Here is a 24281-nt window from a genome sequence, read left to right on the forward strand (position 1 = left end):
AGAGGATGTGGAGTCTCTGTCCTTGGAGATCTTCAAAAGCCCTGGGATATGGTTCTGTGCACCATGCTGTGTCCCTGCTGGAGCAGGGGTTGGACCAGAAGTACCCAGAGGTCTCTTCCAGCCTAAACCATTCAGTGATTCTGTGATTCTGTGAAATACCCAATGTGACGCAGTACAAAAAGTAAATGTTTGTATTCACTGTCCTGTTCCTCACTGGACCTGGAGTATGGGATATACTAGGACTTCTCTGCGATAAGAGGCAGATAAATTTGTGCTGATGTTCGATGTAAGTAATTGAAGAGGGTGAATGAGCAGAAAGTATCACAAATTCAATAAAATCTTTGCTGATCTGGAGTACAATGAACTTTGGCCTCTGCTGGGTACTAGTTGAGATCTCCCCTCTCCTCTTTGGGAGAGCTACTGTGGAAACATCCCTTGTCTTTGCACCAAAAAATCTTTTTCATCCCTACCCTAAATACTGGGGACCCTTCTCCCCGGAAAGCAGAGTGAAACTTTTCCCCCATGTGCAAATTTTCAAGCAATGCTGGGCCAAGGAGAACACATCACTGTCATGAAAGATGCTGGAGAGCAGCCCTGCACAAAGGGATCTGGGGGTTCTGATCAATGGCAAGCTGAATATGAGCCAGCAGTGTGCCCTGGCAGCCAAAAGGACCAGCTGCACCCTGGGGTGCCTCAGGCATGGCACTGCTGGCCAGTCAAGGGAGGGGATTGTTTTGGTCTGCTCTACCTGGTGCAGCCTCACCCTGAGTACAGTGTGCAGTTTTGGGTGCCACAATATAAGGACATAAAACTATTGGGGAGCATCCAAAGGAGGGCTACAAAGATGGTGAAGGGTCTAGAGGGGAAACTGTATGAGGAGCAGCCGAGGTCCCTGTGTTTGTTCAGCCCAGAGCAGAGCAGGCCAAGGGGAGGCCTCATGGCAGCCTGCAGCTCCCTCACAGGGAGCGGAAGGGCAGGCGCTCTCCTCTAGGGAGAGGAACAGGACCCGACGGAATGGCATGGAGCTGGGACAGGGGAGGGATAGGCTGGGGGTTAGGGAAAGGTTCTGCACCGAGGCTGGTCAGATACAGGGACAGGTTCCCCAGGGATATGGTCACAGCTCCAAGCCTAGCGGAGTTCAAGATGCATTTGGACAAAATTCTCAGATATTTTGGGTGGTCCAGTGTGGAGCCAGGAGTTGGACTTGATGATCCCTGTGGATCCCTTCCAACCCATGATATTCTATGATTCACTGAGTCTAAAACCAAAGAGATCAGAAGTGGTGTAACTGGGGCCAGCATACACTCCCGTGGGACTGAGAGGATGTTCAGGACCACAGCTGTGTCCTTATTGACAGGGTTTCTTGTTCCTGCATCCTCCTCCATAGGCAGAGCTGCAGCTGTGTGAACAATTGGGTGCCTATGAAATTCCTTGTATCAAAAAAGAAAGAAAAACATAGAAACACACACACACACACACAAAAGGCAAAAAAAAAAAACAAAAAACAAAAAACAACACTTTTTTTTTTTTTTTCAGTCTTCTTCTTCCAGCCAACACTATGCCTAAGGATGAATGGTTCTTGGTCCCTTCCCTTTCCTGCTGAAGGACCTGGAGGGGAGAAGCTCTACTGTGAATCATAAAAAATATAGCTATGTTTCTCTGGTGATCATCTAATGTTGCTGCATTCTTGTAAAACAGAAACAGACAATTTTATTCAGAAAATAAAACATAGCATGAAAAGTCACAGCAGCCCAGAACAAGTGAAAGTCAAAGAGTCTGGATCAGGTGAAAAGTGCATGAAAAGACTTCTCTGACGAAAACCAAAGATGAATAGATCTCTAAGATCATTAAGATAAAGGCTGTTTGCCTCACTGCCAGATTTCAGAGCTACACAGAGTTTCGCTCATTCTGTCCTTCTTTTCTGCCCATGAGGAGAATAAACTGCAGTCAGCCGGATCACTCACACCATCACAGCCCAAATCTCTTTTCCCTTCTCCATATCCCTGCCTCTCAGCACAGTGACCTCTACCCAGAGTGTATGGGTGTGACAGTCTCCTCCAGACCACAGAAAACAGCTATTGTGTAGATGTGGGAAAGTGGAAGAGTTGTAGCTGGCATCACAGGAAGAGTGAAGCTTACCACAGGTTTACCAGAGTTGGAGTGTGGGTTTCCTTGTGGCAAAGCTGATGAAGCTGTGAGCAACTCACAGGTAGTGGTCAATGAGTGTGGGGATCAAAGTGAGAGAAGTGGCTAAACAGCATCTGTGAGAAGGAGATGCAGGAAATATTATTGCTAAGACAGCATTCCTGAATTTATAGAGAGGAAAGCTTATTAAAGCAAAACAAAGAAAGGAAGAAATTAAGACCTGAAAAAAAGATTTGGTTTGAGCAACATAACATTCTTGTCTGTTCTGCATATCAGACATTGTACATGATGAACTGTGAAGTGCTGAAAAGGTACAAAGAAGTAAGCTAGGTTGCTTTATTTTTCTTTTTCTTTTTCCTTTTCTTTTTCTTTTTCTTTTTCTTTTTCTTTTTCTTTTTCTTTTTCTTTTTCTTTTTCTTTTTCTTTTTCTTTTTCTTTTTCTTTTTTTTTCTTTTTCTTTTTTTCCCTTTCCCTTTCCCTTTTTTCCTTTTCCTTTTCCCTTTCCTTTTCCTTTTCCTTTTCCTTTTCCTTTTCCTTTTCCTTTTCCTTTTCATTTTTTCCTTTTCCCTTTCCTTTTCATTTTTCTTTTCCTTTCTTGTTCTTGTTCTTTTTTTTTCTCCTGAGTGAACTAAAGTGAATTAAAGATTAAATTTTAGATTTCTTCTATTTTATGGAAATAAAAGTTTTAAAAATGATCTTGGTGTGCTGTAGTGTGTTATGCTATATATGTTTAACAAACTGACCTGCCTCCACAGCTTCCATGATGCTCTATTTCTCTCAGGGCTTGCTAGTTGATGCAATCAAAATGGGATTTTGATTGTGCTGGGTGTTAGGACTTGGTGCAGGTGCAAGCTCTCCAGCTGATACTGCTTGTGCCATCTTCTGGCTTTTGCCTTTTCTCAGCAAAGAGGTGGCTGCTGGTAGCTGCCCCGGGCTGGGAGTGAAGAAAAACACATGCAGTGGAAGGGGACTCAGAGCCTGCTGTGTTTCTGCTCCCAGCCTGAAAGGGTCCAGGTGGGTCTGGATTGCTGGTGGGCCTGACAGGCAGGAAGGAGCAGCACAAACTGCTATTTTTGTCTGCCTTGACCTTTCCCAAAGACTTTAGTGTATCCAAGGCAGGGTCTGAAAGGGGCATTTTGATGCTTCCCAAACTATAACTCAGCATCAGTGAGAATAGAAAATTGTGTTCATTTGGGAAGAAGGAGGAACCATCCCCATGTTCTTGAGTCAGATGGAGAAAAAGGTGTTCCTGGACCTCTGCATTTCCTTGGGTAGTCAGTGATACTTGTGCTCCTCTTAGAGGAGCTTTGGGTACCTGCTCTTTTTCTCCCCTCAGTACTGTCACCCAGCCTTGCTTTTTGCCCTGGGGAACACCTCCCCTCCTTGTCTCCTGCAAGGGGGTAGATGGACCTGGCAGAGCTCAAGGAAGTGAAATCACATCTTTTCTTCTTCCTGCTTAAGATACTCAGATTTATATACCTACTGTTATCTTTAATTAGTATATTCATGGCTTTATGCACCAGATAAACAGTCTTTTACAGTCCATTTAAGACAGGTTTCTTAATAAATCATTATTTAATTTCTTTGAGAACAACATGCATGATGCACACAGTGACAGCAGGATTCACAATAGACAAGGTTCTATAAATTCCCCTGCACTGGGAGTGCTGATTCTTACACTATTTCATAATACTTTATTCTCTTATTAAAAGGGAATTACAAAATTGCCAGCCTCCATGCAGCTCTTCCCAAAGCTATCCTCTGTCTTTCACCAGTATGTTTCATTCTGGAATAATTCTTCATGCAACACACATCCCTAAGTGGCAGCCACATGCCCATTGGGCCAGACACCCAAGAGGGAGTGAGTCTTGGAAATAATCAGTCAAGGCACAAACTAACATAAACATGCCTTCTATGCTGTAACTGGGAGATATACATCTATTGTTATGTTCTAAGTACTGGCAACTTAAACAGATTTTTAAAGACACAAGGCTGGAATAAAGAGATAACACTCTTTATTGCTTTCAAAAATGGTAAACAGAGTATCTATTTTTGAAAAGGGGAAATTATAGATCAGTTTGTTTAACTTCCATTTCCAGAAAAGTACTGGGACAACTAATCAAGCCAACAAAAAAATACTGGAACAAATCAGGGAAAGAAATAAATAACAGCCAGTGTGAATGTGTCAAATCTAATCCTTCTGTGACACTTGTGGATAGGGAAGAAGCAGTACATGTCATCCATCTTCTCTTTAACAAGGCTGTTGACACTGTCTGACATGACACTCAGAAACTTATTGGGAAAACATGGTCTGTATAAAACTGCTCAAGGTGGTGCAAAATGCTTAGAAAGGCACATGCAGAAGGAAGATCTCAATGGGTCACTAAATCCCACAAAGTTCCCTTACATTCTATGCTTCCTTCTATGAAGTGGAGAACAATAGTACTTTATTCAAAAAGAGACCAAGCTGGAAGGGGGCACAGCCATGGATCAGAGTAGACTTACAATTAGAAATAATTTTTAAAAAGAATTTAGGATTTGAGGATATTTACAGAAATAAATCCTGTGAGAATTGGTAAGGAACAACCTCTTGCACATGCACAATGTACACAGCAAAACACTCTGCAGTTGTCCTGCCGAAACAGCCTTGGATCACAAGCTGGGTCAAGACTATCAGTGATGCAGTGCAAGAGTGAAAAGAGTGAGCATCAGGTTGGCACAGTGCAGGCTGCAAAGCACATCACTTAAACCTCCTGTTCTGCTCTGATGGGCATGCCCTCAGCTTGAGTACTATGTTCTGCTGTGCATCATATTCAGGAAGATAAAACCAACTGAAGAGAGCCCAAAGGACAGAAGGAAAGACCAGAAAATAAGGCCGTAAGGACAAGATTCTAGGACTGAGGGTCTGTCTGGAGAAATCTGGATTGAGGGGAACCCTAATAATTTTTTTGTTCTAGAAAAGGCTACCAGAGAAATAAATTGAGCATTTTATTCTCTGTATCTCTGTTGGGTAAGACTAGAAGTTAAAGGCTTGCATTTCAGGAAGGAGCTGAACTGAAGATTGCTCAGAGTTTGACTCTCCATCAGATAAATTTATTGAGAATGGGATGGACAGACTTCTGTCAGGAATGTCTGAAGGAAAGCTGATCTTGGATTTGGGCAGGAGAACTTTTTCGGTTTCTCCCAGATGTACCTAGCATGCCCATATGGTTGTGTGGATTTAGAGGGGGTGTGAAACGCTTAGTTCCAGGCTCATGACAACACTCGTGTTTTATATCACTTGCTCCCAGATGCATGCTCTCAGCTGTAACAGCTGAACACTGTTTCTTGTCTAAGAGGACCCCTTTCACTCAGCTCATCTGTGGTCCTGCTTCATGAGCCATTCTTTACCCTGCAGAGATCGTAAAGGAAAGCAACCGTGACTCCATGGCAGAGACAGCCAAGAGGCACCACGGGGACCCATGCATTTCAAGAACCCTCTCTCTAACCTCAGAGCACAGACCATCATGGCAGCCTTTGCCAACAGAACAAAGTGAGAGCTATCTCTGTTCCTCTAGAGAGGCAAGGGCAGCACTGGTGCAGCATACATGGGAGGAATGTGTCCTGCTCCTCTTGTTATGGCAGCAGAGACGTGATTTACATCCCTTGGTAGGCCACAGTGGAAGCAGCAAATCTCTTCGTTTACATGGGTTCAAAAGGCAATTAGAGAAATCCATGGAAGAAATACCCACTAAGGCCATTAAACATCGTATCTTGCTCCTGGTTGAGGAAAGCTCTGCATCTCTAAGTGCTGGATGTGGAAACTGAAAGAGATTGCTCTGATTTTCCACATTTCTCTTGGCTGCAGACAGGAAGGTGAGCTGGACCAACCTCTGCCCTGGCCCAGTAGGACCATTGCTATGTTCCTGAGCAGCATTCCCAGCATGTTTGTCTGGGACAGCCACAGAGTTGGGGTTTATTAATGAATAATTGGAGGCTGGAAATGTGACAGGAATCCTGTGTCTCAGAGTCCAGCCATGTCCCAGGCTGTCTGCTTTCTGGATGCAGCTCAGGAAGAGCCAGGAGCCCTGACCTGCGCTTACACCTTCCTAGGTAAGTGCATGGTTTCACATGCTGCAAGGGGTCAGAACAGGATTTAGCTCTAAGCCTTCCTCTTCTAAACAGATCCTCCCCTGTGCTGGACAAACAGCAGCAAAACAAACTGGCAAAACAAATGACATCCCATGCACAGAAACATGCTTTTATTTAAGCAGCACTGAAGTTTTCAGATGTGAATAGCTTATTGATTTGGACAAAAGTCATGGCAATAAATGTTCCTTTCTAACTTCACCCTACAAAAATATCTTTGAATAATAGAATCGTGTTTTTCTAAAAATATTCTTTATTGATTTACAGCAGTATCACATTAAAACACAGCATTAGAGCTTCTTCATTAATGAAATAAGACACAAAAGTCTCATTATATTAGTGATTTTCAAAGTAACTTAGTAAGCTATTTTTAATATTCTCAAGGAGCTATGCCAGAAGGATAATATTATGTTCTATAGCAGAGAAAAATACTTTCAGAAAGATTTGACTGACTTTAAAAGTGTGCTTAAATGCTCAGGCATGCTATCCATCCACACAAAGTGACCAGGGAGAGAGCTGTTTTATCATTAGAGTAGAGCAAAACCCTAACAGAAGGAAATCCCAGTTATTACCCTATCAGTTATGTTCACCACACCTGGTACCTGAGGAGGTCAGAAAGAAAGGATGGTCACTTCTCTCTCTCTCAAGGCAGTGGGGTGAATTGCTGCTGTACTTTCATGCCAGAAATGATGCATCTCACCTAGCCACAGGTATCTAAAGAAAAACCTCAACCCTGCTTCTGCAGCTCCCATAGAGGCTGGAATCCTGTCCCCTTACCCAGTTTCCAGATTGCACTCATTGCACTTTTTTCCAGTGCAATTCTCATCCTAGTTTCTTCTCTCTCCCATGTTTCCCCACTGTTCCTATATGTACTTTTTTGGTGTTGCAAGCTTATTTCAGGAGGAAACACCAAAACATTGCTGTACTGAGTGATATACAAATGAGCAAAGCAACCCTTCCAAGCAGCCTGTTCACCTCTGGCTGGAGCAAAGAACAGGGATGACCTCAATTTCCCTTCTGCTATTCTGTGGTTGCTCCTCTTCATATGATACCTATTTCAGACACTCCCACACTGCAAGGGGCTATTTCAGGATGAATGAGGGGCTCTTATCAACTTTCAGGCTCATTTTCAGTGCAGCAAATCTCTCTGCTGAGTGAGCAGGATCACAACACACAAGTGCGAGGGGCTGCCTCAGGATTTCAAGGCAGAAGGACATTTAAAACCACATGTCAAACCCTGGTTCAGTGTTAACAAAGGCAGCCTCCTGCAGGGGACCTGGAGCAAAGCAATTAATTATTCCTACTGAGAGTCCAAGGCTGCACAGAGCTCAGAGGAACAGGTGACCATCAGGGATATAAGGAGTGTTTTAGAGCTTCCAAGTGTGTATTTGGATGACAGCAGTCCATGTTTGGAGGAAAAAAAAAAAAATAATTCAGATTCAGTGGAGGCTGGATTCCATGTCATCCTCTCCATGGTTTCAACAGGAACATCCAGGGGCTGGTGAAATCTCCCACTTTCTCAGGACAGCTGCTCCCTTTTGATCCTGTTCCCTGCTGGAAAGTATCTGTGTCTTCCTCCCATCCTTGGTGTTTGTGCAGAGCACACCAGGATGGCAGATTGCTTTCACAGCAACATGGACGGGTAATGCCCAACCATTATCCCTGCATGACACACACAAATACTCAGAGTGTGTAGGAAACTCAGGTAATTTGCACAGCTCTTTCAAATTATGCCCATCTGTCCAACAGATCTTGCAAACTAAGAATCAAAATTAGCAGCCAAGTCTTATATCAAGCAGCCAGGCTGGATTTGCAAATATCTGGAAGGCAACTTCATGTTGACTCACAGAAGTTCTTATTTTGAGCAATGATTATTGCTCAAAATCCAGTGCAGCAGACAGGAGATCATTGCAGGTTTGGGCCTTAAAGCTGAAAAATCTGAAGAGATCACAGGCACATATGATTGTGTTTGCCCTTTGTCCTACCTATCACAGGCATTTTAGCTGAACTTGACCACAACAGCTTGGGATGATGCAGAACTATTCTGACCTGTACCTGCCTGTTGGAACTTCTCAGCAGGGCTGAAGACGATTTTAGTCCAAAAGAAGTCTTCTGGCAGAACTCTCCTCTGCTTCCAAATGGGCCTCAATTGCAAACAGATGGTCATAATTTTGAAACCCCAAGAACCACAGGACGAGACTACAGCATGCTTGAAAGCACCTTCAGGAATCTCTGGCAAGATCTCCAACGTGACAATGATGTTTATGGACTACATGCATCCATCAGGAAGGGATCTGTCATGTTTATGTTAATGTTACAATTCCTCTTGTTTTACTAACATCTTTGCTAGTAACAATGTTCCTTCCGAGCACTGTTGTGGTGGTTTGCAAATGCAGCCCTGAGCACAGAACGTGCAGTGCTTCTGCTGGCTTCATGCTAGTCTCCCCTGTAACAGATTTGGACAGTAATACTGTAACAAATCCACAGCCACCTTGGTCTCCATGCCTGTCATTGTGCAGCAGACCATGGCTGCTCATAGCTGCAGGCGACAGCAGCTCTGGCAGCCCAGTGCTCCTGCTGCTTGGGCAATGTTCCTCCAGTTGTGAACTGCCTCAAGCCTGTTCCAGCCTTGCTTTGTGGTCCTCCAGGACTTCTTGCTCCCATTACTCTTGCAAACACAGAGGCTCATCGCCAGGTTTTATGGGTGTGCTAAAACTCTCTTTGGCCAGCCTTCTGTTGCCATCTCATAATTAGTAGTGCTTATATGTCCTGGCAATTTTTTTTTTCTTTTTTTTTGTTGTTCACTTCCCAGGGTAGCTGGAACTATGCTTCAGTGAGAGCAGTGCTGCACAGTGTTTACTTTCACATTCCCAAACAGTCTCTTGCATCCTGACCAGTTCAGCTATCCTTGGCTAAACTAAGTACCACTGAGGACAATGTCTATTGTCCTGCATTCTGCTAGCTGGCCAGAGGAGCACTTTACATCTGGTATGAGCATTGTAGGACTGAGGTTTTGGGAGAAGCACCCATAAAAGGAACTAACCAAAATTTGTTACCCCAAGCTGATTAGCTGATTAAACAGTCACTGCTTACAGTGAATGTTAAAAACTACCTCTAAAAACTATCTGTAATGGCAACACCAGCCCCTACAGCTCCATAAGTGCTCCAGAAGTTTTAACATACCTTGGAGGTACCATATCAGTCCTGCAGCATCAGGAAGATGAGGGTGATGAGCACAATAGCAATGGGAAAGAGCTTGCCTTGGTTCTCACAGTCACCCTGTCTGTGCCCTGACCAGCCATGCAGCCTGGTGAGTGTGGAGTTGCTGCTGTGGTCATGATGTTGGTTAACCATGAGATTTTTATTTTCTAGTTTTAACGCAATAAAGGAATTGTCTGCCTGTGAAAGACCTAGCTAGACTCCTGTGTCCTGTCCATCATCAGCATTGGATAAGCCCATTCAGGGGAAACAGTTCTGTTCTCAATGAGTTTTACTAGCCTCCATCCTTCCCTGCCCCTGTAACACATATTCCCATACATCTCCCCACCTGTAAAGCCCAGAAGCCCTCCAGCCAGCACGATGTATGACTGGTGTGCAAAGCTGATAGCAGACTGTACAGGCCATTCCCCACTGCAAGGGAAGCTCCTTAGCTCCTTAATCCTTAACCCAGGGGAAAAAAAAATAGAGCAAGAAAACCAGCTGCTGCCCCACCCAGTCTGGAGACAGGTTCGTGAGCGCTAGTCAAAGAGATGTGGAAACCAGCAGTGCTACAGGGCCCGTGCTCTTAATATGCATCTCTCTCTGGAGCCTTTCAAGGGCTGACATTGTGGATGTTGGGACAGCTACTGCCATTTCTCCAAACAGGGCTCCGTGTGTTCAACAGTCACTCAGACACAGATGGTGATTTATTTGCAAAATCTCCAGGATCTTCATCTGATTTTGGATCCTTCATCTGTGATGGGTTTGACTGTACTCCGGTTACTAAGCCTTACAAGGGAACTTACTGAAATAATTTCCTTCCTTAATGAAAACAAAAAAAAAAAAACAAAAACAAACAAAAAAAAATTACAGAAATAAAATACCAGCAACACAGCACAATCGGGCATGAGGAAAACTATGGCAGAGACAACAGTCTGCACAGACCTCAGCAACCACAATGTTCCTCTCCTGCAGGAGAGATCAGAGAGACAGGGAAGAAGGTCACACTGAGAAAGTGGGTTTGTAAAGCAGAAACTGCAGCAATATGGGAAGGAAAGTAGAGTTCTTACCCCAGTCCCCAGAAAAGCCTAGTGAAGCATTGTCCACATTGATCTCTTGTGTGCCCACATTATACCCTCCAGTACCACTTGCCCCTGAGCTGCATGATTTAGGAGAATGGGGGAATAACGACAAGGCAGCAGAGTTTTTCTGCACCTTCTGGGAGCTGTTGTGAAGAAGAAGCAATGTCTGTATAGCCCCAGGGCTGCAGCAGTAGCTGCAGAGAGAAATTGCTGCTGCTCAGCTGCCTCAGAAGGAGCAGCCCTCTCCCTGCAGCGTTCTCTATGTCCAAGCCAGAAACTGAGGCCTGATTTGGCCCTAAATGCATGTATAACAGACACAGCTGTGAGTTTCCTCTCTTCTCATTTTAAAATATATGAGCTGGTTTGCACAGCCCCAATATGAAGCAGCTTTTCTCATCCGTAGAGCTGTTCTCCAAACATCACCCCAGTGAAGCAGCCACACATCTGCATAAATGCATTGTGCCAGATGTTACCAGAAGATGATGCAGCACTGGATCTGGAGATGGATTCCTGGAAGTGCCACCCCTCCAAGCCCTCCCAGACCAGGCCTGAGAAAGCCAGATCCACAGTAAACATGGGAACGGAGTGCAAGGGCTCCAATCACAGCCCATCTGCCCCCTGGGAGCTTTTGCTTGTCACACAAACCGAGCAATGGACAAACAAGGGAGCACTAGGGCAGACAGAGCTACTGTCACAGGAATGTCAAAAGATGGCAGGATCTAGCCTTAGCCAGTCGGCACACAACCAACTCCAAGCAGGACTCCAACGGAGACCTTTCTGGCTGGTGATTAGTCGTGGGTGCAGGCTCTGGGTCAGGCCTGTCTCACTGGTCTCTCTGGGGCTCCCCAACTCTCCATGAGTTTGTGGCTCCACTTGAACCGTCAGCACACAAGCCCCATCTGAGCAGCAATGTGCCCCATGATTTCCAGGCACGGGTGCCTGCATCGTCTCCTTCCAGTCCAGAGTAACCAGCGTCCCAGCTTCTCAGACCTCCTCTCTGGGCTTTGCAAGTCAGTGAAACACCATGGTGCAAATGCACATAAAGCCCTGGGCCTTCTCTTCTGCAGTGACCTGGGGGCCAGCCCTAGTCCACCCCAGGTGCTGCCTTACCACTGAGGGCTGTCCTAGTTCCTCAAGGAGCCCTGCAGCTAGCTGTACCTTCCCGGCTGCCTGAGGAAGCCCTGCATTCAGGACCATGCATGGCGAGCCCCTGGTCTAACCTGAGTCCATCACCCTGTCATGGGCAGGGGCTGGTTCCCAGGGCAATTGACATTGCACCCTGCGCTGCCTGTACTGATGACAATTTCCATTAAGTTAGTTAAAAAAATTGTTTGTGCTGCTCTTTGGAGAATGTCATGAGGATTATGTGGTGCTGTGTGGTTTTTATGCCATTCCTCTGTAAATTGTACAGAGGTCAGACAGCTCAGAGTGAGTTGCCTGCAGGGTTCATACATGCACACGTGCACATCCATACTCACAAACACTTGCGCACACAGACACGCAGATACAACTTTCTTTCTTTCCTTGTTGTCTCTTAATTTAAAAACCCATTCAGAGTGAAAATATCTGTTTCCTCTTTGTGAATGGACAAATCTAACACAGATGGTACATTAACTGGAAACATGTTTTGTTCTAGTATGTTCATATATTCATTCTTTTCAGGGACAGAAGACACCATTTATGATCATCTCTTCAGCCTTCATAATCTTTACAATTTGGTGATCTCCTATTAAATGTTGTAACAAGTCATCACTTCTTCCCCTCTTACCCGTACTACAACAGCACAAGTTGAAAGTCTATCAGTGTTAGCAGTGATGGATCAATTATAAGGTTTTGCTCCTGATTGGGAGCAAAGCTAATTTTGCTTTTGAGTGCGATGAAGTCTATGGTACTTTGTGACAGCCTTCTGTAACTCCTTTGGGATTCCTGTTCACCAACTGAGAGCATTGAGAAAACCGAGTATGAAGCAAGTGCCAGAGAAAGTTTTTTAGAAGTTTCTGTGCAAATATGTAATTTAATTTTACATAGGAATGGATCATTGGTAAGGAACCTACCAGTCCCAGATGGAAGAGTTCAAAAAAAGAGTTCCCTAGGTAAAATGGCATAACAGACAAATTACCTGGAAGAAATATTTAAGCCTCATTTCTCACTCAGTATTCCATTGTCAGCTGATGTAGTAACTGCATCATAGAAGGCCACAATTTGCCTTTGGTAAGCTGTGCTGGCTGTCTAGGATCACCTCCTTGTCCTGCATGTGCCTTGACATATCCAGTGTAAGTGTAGCAAGTACCCCATATGAAAGAGGAAATAGTTCTGAAGCAGGCAATGAGGGGATAACCAACTAAAAGATGTCTTTCCCTGCTATTCCCTTTTAGATTCCTCACTTAGGTATATACATGCTGGCTCGTGGTGATGTGGATATCCTCATTACCTCCAGAAATATCTAATCCTTTCCAGATTTTCAATGAAGTTTTCGTGTTAGGGAGCTTAGGCACTACTGAGTCCCAGAGAACCACAGAATTCTTTAGGTAGGAAGGGACATCTGGAGGACATCTGTGCTCCTGTGCTCCAGCAGGAACACCCAAAGCAGGGTGCCCAAGGCCATGTACAGCTGACTTTTCAGGATCTTCAAGGAGGGAACTTCACTAGCTCTCTGGGCAACCTGTGCCAGTGCTCAGTCATCTGCAGGTTAACCATGAATGGAGCAATATATGGTGTTTTTCTTGTAAGAGGATGCTTCTTTTTATGTTTTCAGTAATACCTTGTTTTATATCACAGATCACAATTTCAAAAATAAGTTTTATGTGTTCAAATGTCATTCACATTCCATCTATCAAGCTTGATTATGTATTAAGGAGTGTAACATGGATTGAACTTAACCCGTAACAAGGTAGCTCCCAAAATTAGCTAAAAAGAGGCAGATGTTAAGTGCAACCTATCTGCAAGTGCTCTGAGCAACTTCCTCAAGAATGCACAGATCATGAAAGCAACACAGAAAGAACTACAAATGTAAACTAGATGAAACAAAAATGGAAGCTGCACTTGGACACATCAGTGATCTTTCCCCTGGGCATCAGGGAAATTAAAGCTTATAATCACTTTGTTTGTTTAATCACAGGCATGGTTACAAGGAAAGGACAACAGGCAGAGCCTCAACACTGAGTGCTAATGCCAGTCTGATGGAGGTGTGAGAAGACTCTGTACCTGGGGGGCTCACTACTGCTGGGTGCTGAGCAATGGTCCTGAACAGTGGTGCACTCAGGCAGAGACTGCAACCTCACCCTAAAAATGGTCCATTGAATACAACAGGGGCCATTAGGCCTCAGCACCACTGTTCTTTGCAACATCTAGGCTGTGATAACTGACAAGATGGGATCACTCAAGCATTGCCAGGGCTGGTTCAAAGCACATCATTGATGAGCAGGTCAGGGGTGATGGGACAACAACAAAGATCATGACAAATGGCTGTCCCAGTTTCACTTTGGTTTCTGGAAGAGGAAATAAAGAAGCAGCTTTGGCATATAATGAGATGACAATCCTTCTCAGAAACATCTCAAAAGATACCTGAAAAAAAAAAACAGAAATGAGAGTGACCCACACATAACCCCACTGGGGGTTGGGGTGGGGAGGGACAGAAGGACATATAGGCATTGGACATAGCCTTGGTTTTGGGTAGAGACTGGGCAGCTGTTCAGGAACACCATGCAACGGAGAGCAGGGCTAGTTGAAGGATGGGGCAGAAGGGAACTGACTCCAGTCCCCCGGCCACCCTCCTTACCCTGCACGGGTTGTCCCCACACAACAGAAAAGGGAGCCCTACCTGGGGAGCATGACAGGGGCTCCTCCATTTCCACTGGGTTTCTGTACAGGAAGCTGAACTGTGACTTGACACATGAGAAAACAAGACTCAAGGTGATGCCCAGTCTACCAAGCATGTGGCTGCAGGATACAGACTCACCTGCCTGTGAGATGAGTGCTTTGTAGGGTAAGCCATGTCTGCATGCATCACAGAGTTTTAGAAGCTAGGAGAAAACAGTTCTTCAGTGCAGCCCCCTCTCCTTTACCCTTGCAAACTGCACATATCAAGGGCCAGGAACCAAGAGCAATGCTGATAGTGAGATGTCAGGAAATGTTTGCCATGACTTTATCCTTAAAATGACTCCTGCAGACATGAGTTTCAGAGAAAAAAAAAAAAAAAGTTTTACCCAACCTCTGGGTGCACAAAGCAATGCAGACCCCCCAAGAAGGAATGATGGGTCATTCAATGAACTCCTATTAAAGTGATAACTAAACTTCAGGTGGCCAGCAGAGAGGAACAGAGTGGGATGACTGGTTGGGTCCAAGGCAGGGTCCCCCTCCTCTGTTGCTGCTGCTTTGATCATTCATCCAGACCGAGAAAAATGGGAGACTTTTGAAGTGTGCAAACAGGTTTAGTACCTGACTTTACTAAAGGAAAAAACTGATCCTAGGAAACAAATAAACTTCTTACTGGATTAATATAAGAGTGATATTTATGGTGCTTGTGCAAGTGAGAGGCAGCTCAGAGTTTTGTTATGGAAATTTTGCTTTGTGACAAATATGTTATGAATGACTTGTCCTGAAACCACGCCAACATGTAGGTGCTGCTATCACAACATCCAACGACTTTAACTTACTGTGAACGTTCTTGAGATAAATCATGGAAAACCTTGCTTATGCTATCTTTAGTCACTGCAATGTTTCACTCTCACAAGTCACTCACAGCTCTAAAAATACAGTTTATATCATTGGATTCCTGGAATTCTTTTAGTTCTTGCATTCTGATTTAAGTGGCATTAAAGCTGGGCTGTGTGGTTCAAAGCTGCAGGCTGATATTTCGTTGAGGCTTAGATATCACCTGGGTTCAATACAATGTTTGCAATATTTATTTGATTTGGATCCAAAGGTAATTTGGAAAATCTTCCTGTAGATACACCTCATACCTGGCTATGTGGAACAAAGGCTAGATTTTGTTTGGGACTAGATAGTAATTTAATAACCTTTCCAATATAGCATTAAACTAAAACACATGCTCACCACAAGAGCTGAGAGAAGACTATTTACGGTTTTCTCCCCCAAATCTGTAGGTATCTTGCTTCTTCTGGCCTATGCACTGTGATGTTGTGATGACTTCTGGATCAAAATCTCTCTTGTATTTCTGTTTCACTTACATGTATTTCATAACAGTTGATGATTCAGAAACATTAAGAGCAAAAAAGACTTGACCTCCCACCAGCCTTTCTGGATTTGATTACCAGCTTACCAATGGCTGATAGTTTGAACAGAATTTAATGCTCTCTAATTTTCCTTGATAGGGACTAGGAAGCATGTTATTTTTTATTATTATTATTATTATTTTCAGCCTAACTGGCAGCCCAACAAAGCCCAGCAATAAAAAGCTCCATTCGTGTAATAAACTGTCATACATTCTACTACTTATGAACATGGGCCCTGAAAATGAGCAACCTTCCTGCACATTACATTAAATGCAAACCAGATGGGCCCTTGAAAATCCTTCTCTTTGTAACAAGGGGCTAAAGGAGCTGGTGGTCAGAGGGTCTTTTTCACTATACAAATAAATAAATGAGTTTAACTACATTGTTTTCCAAAATCAGCAATGGGAAACCTATGTGGAAACATTATGAACAGTTAGCAAACATGCTGGTGAACCAGAGTAAGCACAAGTGGAACTCTTCAGCTCTCTTAAATGCAACTATCTAAATACCGGAGGTGGGGTCAATCTCATGCAACTTTCTAGTTAATGGCCTCTGGCCACATGCCTATGGACTGCATCCATGACCTGCTGTGTATGCTCTGACACCCAAACTTGATGTGTATGGATAAACTTGGAGACACAAATGGGTAAAATGAATCCCTTCCCTAACACGTCTCAGTCAGATACGGTCATTTAAAGTTCAATAGTCATCAGAGAGAAGGGAAACCTTCCAGAGATGACTGGGCCCATCCTGAGTAGGTGTCATGAGGCAGAGAAAACCTCAACAGATCAGATAGGCCTCGCATTTAGATAACTCTTTAACTTAAATACATTTTACTTTTAAATAAAAGTAAATGCATTTTACTTTTGGAGTCCTACGGACAGAGAACAGGGATAGCATGACTGAGCCAGGGACTTTGTTATCTCTGGAGTGTACCAGAGGATGTCTAACTCCCTGCACACTGAGCACATGAAATGAGACAGCCTTTAAGGAGTTGTTTGATACCAACTAGCTCTAGCATGTCCTTTGATCCTCTTTCTTGTGATTATAGGTGATATCATAAAACTCTTTCTAAAATCCAGCTGACCAAATTGACACTGAGAGAGATGTTTGGCCAAAATCATTCACAAGGCCTGCTTCCTCACCACCTTCTCCAGTGCCAGAAAGGTGTGCAGAGAACAGATTATCTTCAGTGACACATTGGGGTGTAGGGTATGTGTAGGCTTGATGCAAGCCAGAGAAGACAAGCAGAGAAAAGTGTTGTACAGATGTTCCTGTGGCACAGCTGCCACAGATAAAGAACAGGTGTGCAGCATGATGGGATGAGGAGGGAAGGGAAGGGAAGGGAAGGGAAGGGAAGGGAAGGGAAGGGAAGGGAAGGGAAGGGAAGGGAAGGGAAGGGAAGGGAAGGGAAGGGAAGGGAAGGGAAGGGAAGGGAAGGGAAGGGAAGGGAAGGGAAGGGAAGGGAAGGGAAGGGAAGGGAAGGGAAGATATTAACAGCTGAAGAAAATGCCCTGGGAGCATTGATTCATTAAGTGTTACAACTGGCTTGGTGTCAAGATCTGAGAAGGTTTTGGGTAGACCAGGAAAAGAGATGCAGTTTATGGATCCTGAAGCTTCTTAAGGTGTTGTCAGGAACTGCTATCCCACCAGTGTGCAGCTCAGTTTATTACTGAGGCTGGGTGGAGCATTTGCTGAGGGTGAAGTCACCTTGTTGAGCTCTAAATACCTTCCCTGGAAAGGCAAAAGTGCAAGAGCCCATAGGTCCAGTACTCAGTCAAGGTGCATACACAGTGGCTAGGGTGGGAGGTCGAGGCACAGCTCATCTCTAAACCCAGTGTCACTAGTGACTTTAGGAAGGCCCACAGTCATGTTTGCCTTATGGTCTTCTAAAACAGCAGTTCACAGCTCTGCTCAGTTCAGGCCAGTGTGGACCAGAACTTGGGAGGAGGAGATGCCATTGAGCGTTTAAACACTGTGTGCTGTGGTTTTGGGTGCAGTTTTGGTATGTCACGAAAAAAGGGCTGCCTGACGATATATTTTCCCAGAGGTAGAAAAGGGACAGGGATTGGAGGCAGACACACGTCAGGATTCCTGCTGAGTGTAGGGTTACAAGTCTCCATTGTCCTGGGCCTACGCATCCAGTCCTGGGTTTTTGTAGGTCCTGCTGGATGGGCTTTCTGCTTGCTCAAAGGTGATTTATTTTTACAAATTTAAATGAAATCCCCTCAGACATTTCTGAATAATACAAGAGTTTAAAAGACTATTTTTCTATTTAAAAATATTCTAGCTAGACTTTTTATTAAATCAAAGTTAAATCAAATAAAGACTGTGGTTTGAAAGTTCAGACTGAAGCAGGAGCTAGTCCTCTCTGAGGAGCTGTGCCCTTGATGAACGGGTGTCTGTCCAAGGCCCAATGAACAACCATAGATCACCAGCTGGAGGGCTCTGCTGGGAAGAGCATGGAACACCCTGTCCCTTTAGGAGATGGGATGTGGCAGGGCAGGAGGAGGGGATCACATTCATTGCACTTGTTTCTTCTTGAAATAAAACATTACATGCAGTCCTGGCATGTCACTAGCTGGTTTCAGGAAGCCTTACTTGCCCTGGAAGGCCCTTGATGACAACAGATGGCAGTTGCACCTCTTTCCCTAACCTCATTCTCAGCCACTGCCTCCTTCAGTGGCATAGTCTTGGATGGTAGAGCCCTGCTCCCTGCTGCTGCTCTCCTCCATGTGTTTGTGGGCTGGAGGATGAGGGCAAGATTGGTAAATACACCTGTACAGATGCCCTTCATGGGACTGGGAAGAAAGAAGACAGTGACACGTTCCTTTTTACCTATAGCAATCCCAAGTACTAACCCTTCATCCCACAGTGGGGCACAGTGTACAAAGTTTCTGCTGTGGTAACCTTACGAAAGGCACTGAGTTGGATAAGGAGGCTCTGTCTTGATGGGACAAATCTACTTCAGGACTCTGTGGTGGCTTACAAAGCAATGGGAGGTGACTGCTGTGTCCCGCTGTGGAGGGTCGCCTGTAGGGCTGGGGGGTGCCACCCTCCTTCTTCACTCCCCAGCTGGGTGCTCCTCAGGCTGCTCTGCCAGCCCAGCAGGAGCTGTCGCACCAGAGAATGTGACTTCAAAGGCAAGCCTGGGTGCCACATGAGATGCGTGACACTTGGCAGGCCCACCAGCTCCTGAGATGATGTGAAATGAAGGAAGACAGCTGTTCCCGAGCAAGGCCAGCAGGAAGAGCTGAGCCCTTACACTGTCTAAAAGTGTGAAGGAAAGGGAAAAGCAGCAAAAGGAGAAGAGCAAAGGGCTGGAGAGATGCCCAGACTGTGGGGGTTCTTCTCACTTTGAGAATTTGCAAACAGCCCTGTGTAGAGGGGCTGCAGGGGTGGAGCCATGACCTGGTGGACCACCAAGCTGATGGCCAAGCTGATGAGCCTCCAATACAGGGTCAGCTGCGAGGTGACTGCCCGCAGCCCTGCAGGGCTTAGCACAGTTGGTGTCGGTGTCTGTGTATCTGCTGATCATGCTCAGAGGTGGCTTTTACCTTTAGGCACCTGGAAATGGCCCTTTCTCTGCTTTTTCTGTGACAAAAAACATGTAGGAAAATGGTTGCAAAAAGTAAGAATTGGAAAGCTATAGAGGAATTGTGGAGGTCTGTGTGCCATCTTTCTTTCCCTTTGGTATCATGTTATCATAAGTATACTTTGATATCTGGGACAGCAGAAAAAAAGTGCTCTCACTGGTGTGACTGAATCTGACCATGGACAGACTCTGGGCCTGATTCTCTGCTGTGTTTTTCCAGTCTGACACCAGTACATTGCCATGATGACATCATTTAGATTATTTATGATTTATAGTGACTGAGAAAAATTGGGTCCTGTACAATAATGCAAACAATCAAAGATGCAAAGCAAAAATAGTGCCTTTGAGCTGCACTTTCACATTGTGTGATATTTTGAACACTTCATGTTGAAAGCCTTAGAGCGCACAAAAGGAATTTTCTTCATTTCATATATTATACTCTTGCCTGAAAGAAATAGCAAACAACTCCTCAGCCTGAGCATGCATTGCCTAGGCTGAAAGGCTGAATTGTTTTTTTATTTTTATTTTGTTTTTTCTTTTTTTCTTTTTTTTTTTCTGTCTATCAGCCTTCTTCCAACAGATCTCCACTTAAACCAACAAGACTAATTTCTGGACCCATGGCCAAGGAACCACAAATGATGCTTTCAGAGGCCGAGGTGAAATTCTGTTCTCTGTTACATTGATCTGAAGCAATTTTGCTGAAGACAAGGTTACCTGAAGCATTCAGTGCTCTTTGAGATTGGAACAAGTCTATCAGTGTGTTTGCAAACAAAATACCCGCCCCACTTCCCCACTGACCAACCTTGCATCACACTTATTCCCCAACAAATTGCATTACTACCATCAGAACACCAGTTTCTTCCTAAGGCCTTGAAATGTTATATTTCATCCCCAAATTATACCAAACACTTGGATTGCAAAGCACATAGCAACTGCCTCAAGTCTGACAAGAGCCTACACAGAAATATTGAGCTTCCATTAAGTCTTAAAATTTTGCCACCAGAAATACCTTCAAAACTCCCACACAAAAGAATAATGATGAGCCACAACCCAGCACATGTAAGAGATGCTAAATCAGCATTTATGATGTGCTCACTCACTTTCCCTGAGTGAGTGATGTGCTCACTCACTTTCCCTCTCTTGACACCACTGGGAGAGGTACTCACCGTTCTTCCGCTCTGCAAAGGGTGGTGGCTGGAGCTTGGTGCCATCTCTCACTTCACTGACAGCCTTCTCTTTGCGTGCCTTTTCTTCTTCATTTCCACTTGGTGCACTTTTGTGGTCCAAGCAATCCTGTTTGATCACACCATTCATCACCGTGCCTGCAGGGACTGATCCAGATTCTGGCTGATCCACTTTGGATACTAAAGTAGAGAACCAGACACCAAAGCGACCCCTGAAAGAGAAGAGGAGCAGGCAAGAACAAATTCTCCAATCAGTCCTTGTAACAGTAAACAAATACTGGCATTTGTAAAGCAATCAGACCACAAGCAAGTATTCCATCTGTTGTCATGCATTAGAAACATTTCAGGGGAAGACTTCAGGATTCATTATTGCCTGTATGATCCTGCCCACCTTGTCTGTTGCGTCTGCATCCTTGGCTGCTTTGATGGGAGAATTTTCACCCATAAGCACAGAATATCTTCAGAAAGCCAAGGGTGTTATGAAATAACACAGGCACATGGCACCCAAATAAGAGAGCTCCTGAACAGTTAGAAATGCAGAGCAGATCTACAAATGGAGAACAACATTTCTTTATGTAAGGCTCTGGCTAGCTGAGCAATCTAGCTAATGGAAATAATTGCATACAACACAGAATAGGCTGCTAACTGCATGATACAGATAGCAAATGATCAATAGCAAGCAGCAGCTACCCTTCATACCAGAAAGTGTAAAAACACTTAGTAAACACTTAGTAAAGTGTGCATGCAAAACTATTCTTTGACATCAAAACTGTGATTACTGCACACAGTAGAGTTAAAGCCTTTCTGAAGTATTTCACCAGATTAGGTAAAAAATTCTGAGAGTTCTTGAAAGATGAGAAGAATTGATTGTTTACTACATTGTTCTATTCTGAGTTTTACATGGAGTTTAGTCAACATACATCAGGAAAACTCTCAGGAAATTCTATAAATTCAGGTTTCACTTCAACAAAACATCTAGGGAAGGAGGTGCTTCCCTTGATGACACGTATATCTCACTGGAGAGTGGAAGTGGAAGGATACAGCTCATGCCAAATGTCTTTGTGGGATGTAGACAAACGACCCAAAAGGAGCTGCTGATACTAAGCACAGCAGCAGAAGGCTGCAAGGACCATTTCAACGAAGTGTTTTGTCCAAAGAAAAATCTCCAGATGCTAAATGAAAGTGAATGCCTGTAAAAATCAGCACCAGCTCCTAATGAGTCCCATCAGGAAAGAACTGAGGAGAGCTAAAAAAGGTCATTTGTAGAGAACAAGAATAGAAAAGTGCAAGATTGATTCAGTGATAAAATCTGATTTAATACAAAAAACTTACCAATTTACTGTATATGGAAGTAAGAATAGTGCATTGTATATGATACCATCTCCTCCACGCTACCCATGCCAGGACTTTCTTACACCCCACTTCCTACCCTGCACCGGCACAGAATTTGCCACCATTCTCATTCCCATCCATCTCACTGCTCACCCCCACCTGCCCTCACCACTGCCCCCTGGCCATGTCCCACTGGCAGCAGGTCACATATTGTGTCCCTCTGTCCTGCTTTGTGTTGCATTTCTTTGCCAGGAGAGATATCATGTGGGGTACCCATGTAGTGTTCAGGAAGGAGGTCCCAGGTGTGCCTGTGTCTTTGTATTGCTTTGCAGATGGGTCATAAACTGTCCCCATATGCATCGCCTGGGAGAGGCTGTGTCCTTACATAACCTTGGTGGCTGTGCACTGAAATAAAATGCAGAACCATGCTTGATCAAAATTCAGTCTGTGACTGTGTGTCAGTCTGAGCAAAACCCTCACAGCAATTCCTCCCTTCTTCTTTGTGTTTCCCTCCACTGTCTTCGCTACTTGCCTTTGCAGCTCCTTCCCATCTTACATGCTCAACATGATGCATATTACTCAGGTCTATGCCATGGAAACAGCCCTGCAGACACCCAGACCAGCTACGGCTGTGTTGCACACCAAATCTTTGAACTGACGTTCTCAGATTACATCTCTGCCTGAACATTTTTTAGCTCCCTTGGGCAGCTCATGGTCTCCTTTCTAGTGACACCACTGCGTAATCACCACTGTTATGGTCAACAAATCTGCTGTACATTCATTCACCAGTGGCTGTAGGTCTGTAGACCCACTTCTGAACAAGCAGCATTATCTCCAAAGCTTTCTATTTAATTCATGGCTAACATGGAACATGCAATAAATGTTTACATTACTATTTTAAAATGTACATTTTTTAACTTTTAGAAGTTGCTGATATGATGCATCTTTCCAGTGCAATAGTGGGTGATGACAGGGCAATCCAGCAAAATGCATCTGCTTACAAAAATGAGACTGTGTTCAAATGAACACTAAATCTTTGATAAATTAGTCAGGGCTTTGGTGACGTACATGTTGAACCAATATGACAGTTTTATATGGATTATGATTATTAATGTTTTTGAAAAATAGAGGTTGTGAGCCAGACATCCAGTGCTGAAACTGCAAGACCACCAGCAGAGGCGAGAGTCTTTCAGGAAGGCTTCTTACAGGCACTGTGTACAATCTTTTTGCACTCAGAGCATACGCAACATTTTAATTTGCAGTGATTGTACTGGGGTCCTTACTGTCTGAGCCAGGAGGTCACGCTGCGGCCCCGGAGATGCATGCTTTCACAACACTCTCAAGTACCACTGGCTCAATGGTGTTTTTTTTCTAAAGTCAGTTTTGGCCTCAAAACATTCCACATTGTTCACTCACTTCAGCCTGAACTGATTGTATTTACAAAGTTTAAGCACACTTTTGAGCCTCAAAGCACATCTCCCATCAACCACTGCTGCCAACACATAAATTGCAAGTCTATACACAGTACAGGCCGTGTCCCATCTCTCTCTGGCTATAAATATAAAATTCATAAAGCTAGGCTACAATGGTAGCTGGTGGGTGCTTCCTTGTGTGACACTGGAGATTCTCAGGAGCAGCGGCTTGGTTCACAAGCCTCCCTGCTTTCTGTGCAGAGAGCAATGTAGTGTGGAGGAAGATCAGCTTTGCTTCCCACTACATATGTTTGTGCACCCATAAAGGCCCATATGGGGTTTGGTTGCGTCTCTTTGCCAAGGACTTCAGTACTTAAATTCAGGGTCTTCTGAAAGCTACCCTTGTCAATCTTGTCAGGGACTACACAACTACAGTGTCCCTGACCAGGTCTTTCCCTGGGATAGACTGGTGCAGATCTACAATGTCCAGACACTTCGTCTCATGAATGAACATTCAGGAACAGGCACGGATTTCCTGTCAGGAGGTAGTGCCTGAATGTCACTGCCACTTGCCAGTGAAGTTTCACCATCCCCAAGGACTGGAGATGGATGCTGAGCTCAGCACTGACAGAGCCCGAGCCTTGTGTCCCTCAGGCAACCGACTGCCTCTGGATCAGTGGCTTGCAAGGTCGCTGCGACACCCTGCGGTACAGCCTTCCTCCCACTCTTGCAGGAGGAGGCAATGCAGCAGTACAACCAGCCAGAATGCCCTTCTACCATTCCCCTGCTCCTCCACCTCCCCAGCAGCTTTTGCAATGCCCACAGACACCAGGTACTCTTTTGACTCCGAGATCTGCTGTCCTGCTCTCTGGGGACGAACAGTGCTGTATGGAAGGGAGAAGGTTCAGAGACCAGAAACCAAAGCAAGTGCAGCACAGGCACATGTGTGTTCATGGAGGCATGGACCTGGG

At 44.6% G+C, this 24281-nt stretch overlaps 1 protein-coding gene across 8 annotated transcripts in view; it reads right to left on the minus strand.

Annotated features, from left to right (window-relative positions):
- The window catches only part of MYOCD (myocardin), a 252907-nt gene that overhangs the window by 99066 nt on the left and 129560 nt on the right, over nt 1–24281 (minus strand). For 6 of the 8 annotated variants that reach the window (XM_068655295.1, XM_068655305.1, XM_068655298.1 and 3 more), the window contains exon 2: nt 20549–20778. In XM_068655295.1, coding sequence (XP_068511396.1) covers nt 20549–20696 — 148 coding nt within the window. In that variant the 5' untranslated portion in view covers nt 20697–20778. Of the gene's footprint in view, nt 1–20548; nt 20779–24281 lie in introns of those variants that run through there. The other 2 variants (XM_068655301.1, XM_068655296.1) reach the window with 1 other exon arrangement.

Source organism: Anas acuta, chromosome 18 (genome assembly GCF_963932015.1).
Source record: "Anas acuta chromosome 18, bAnaAcu1.1, whole genome shotgun sequence".
Classification (NCBI taxonomy): domain Eukaryota; kingdom Metazoa; phylum Chordata; class Aves; order Anseriformes; family Anatidae; genus Anas; species Anas acuta.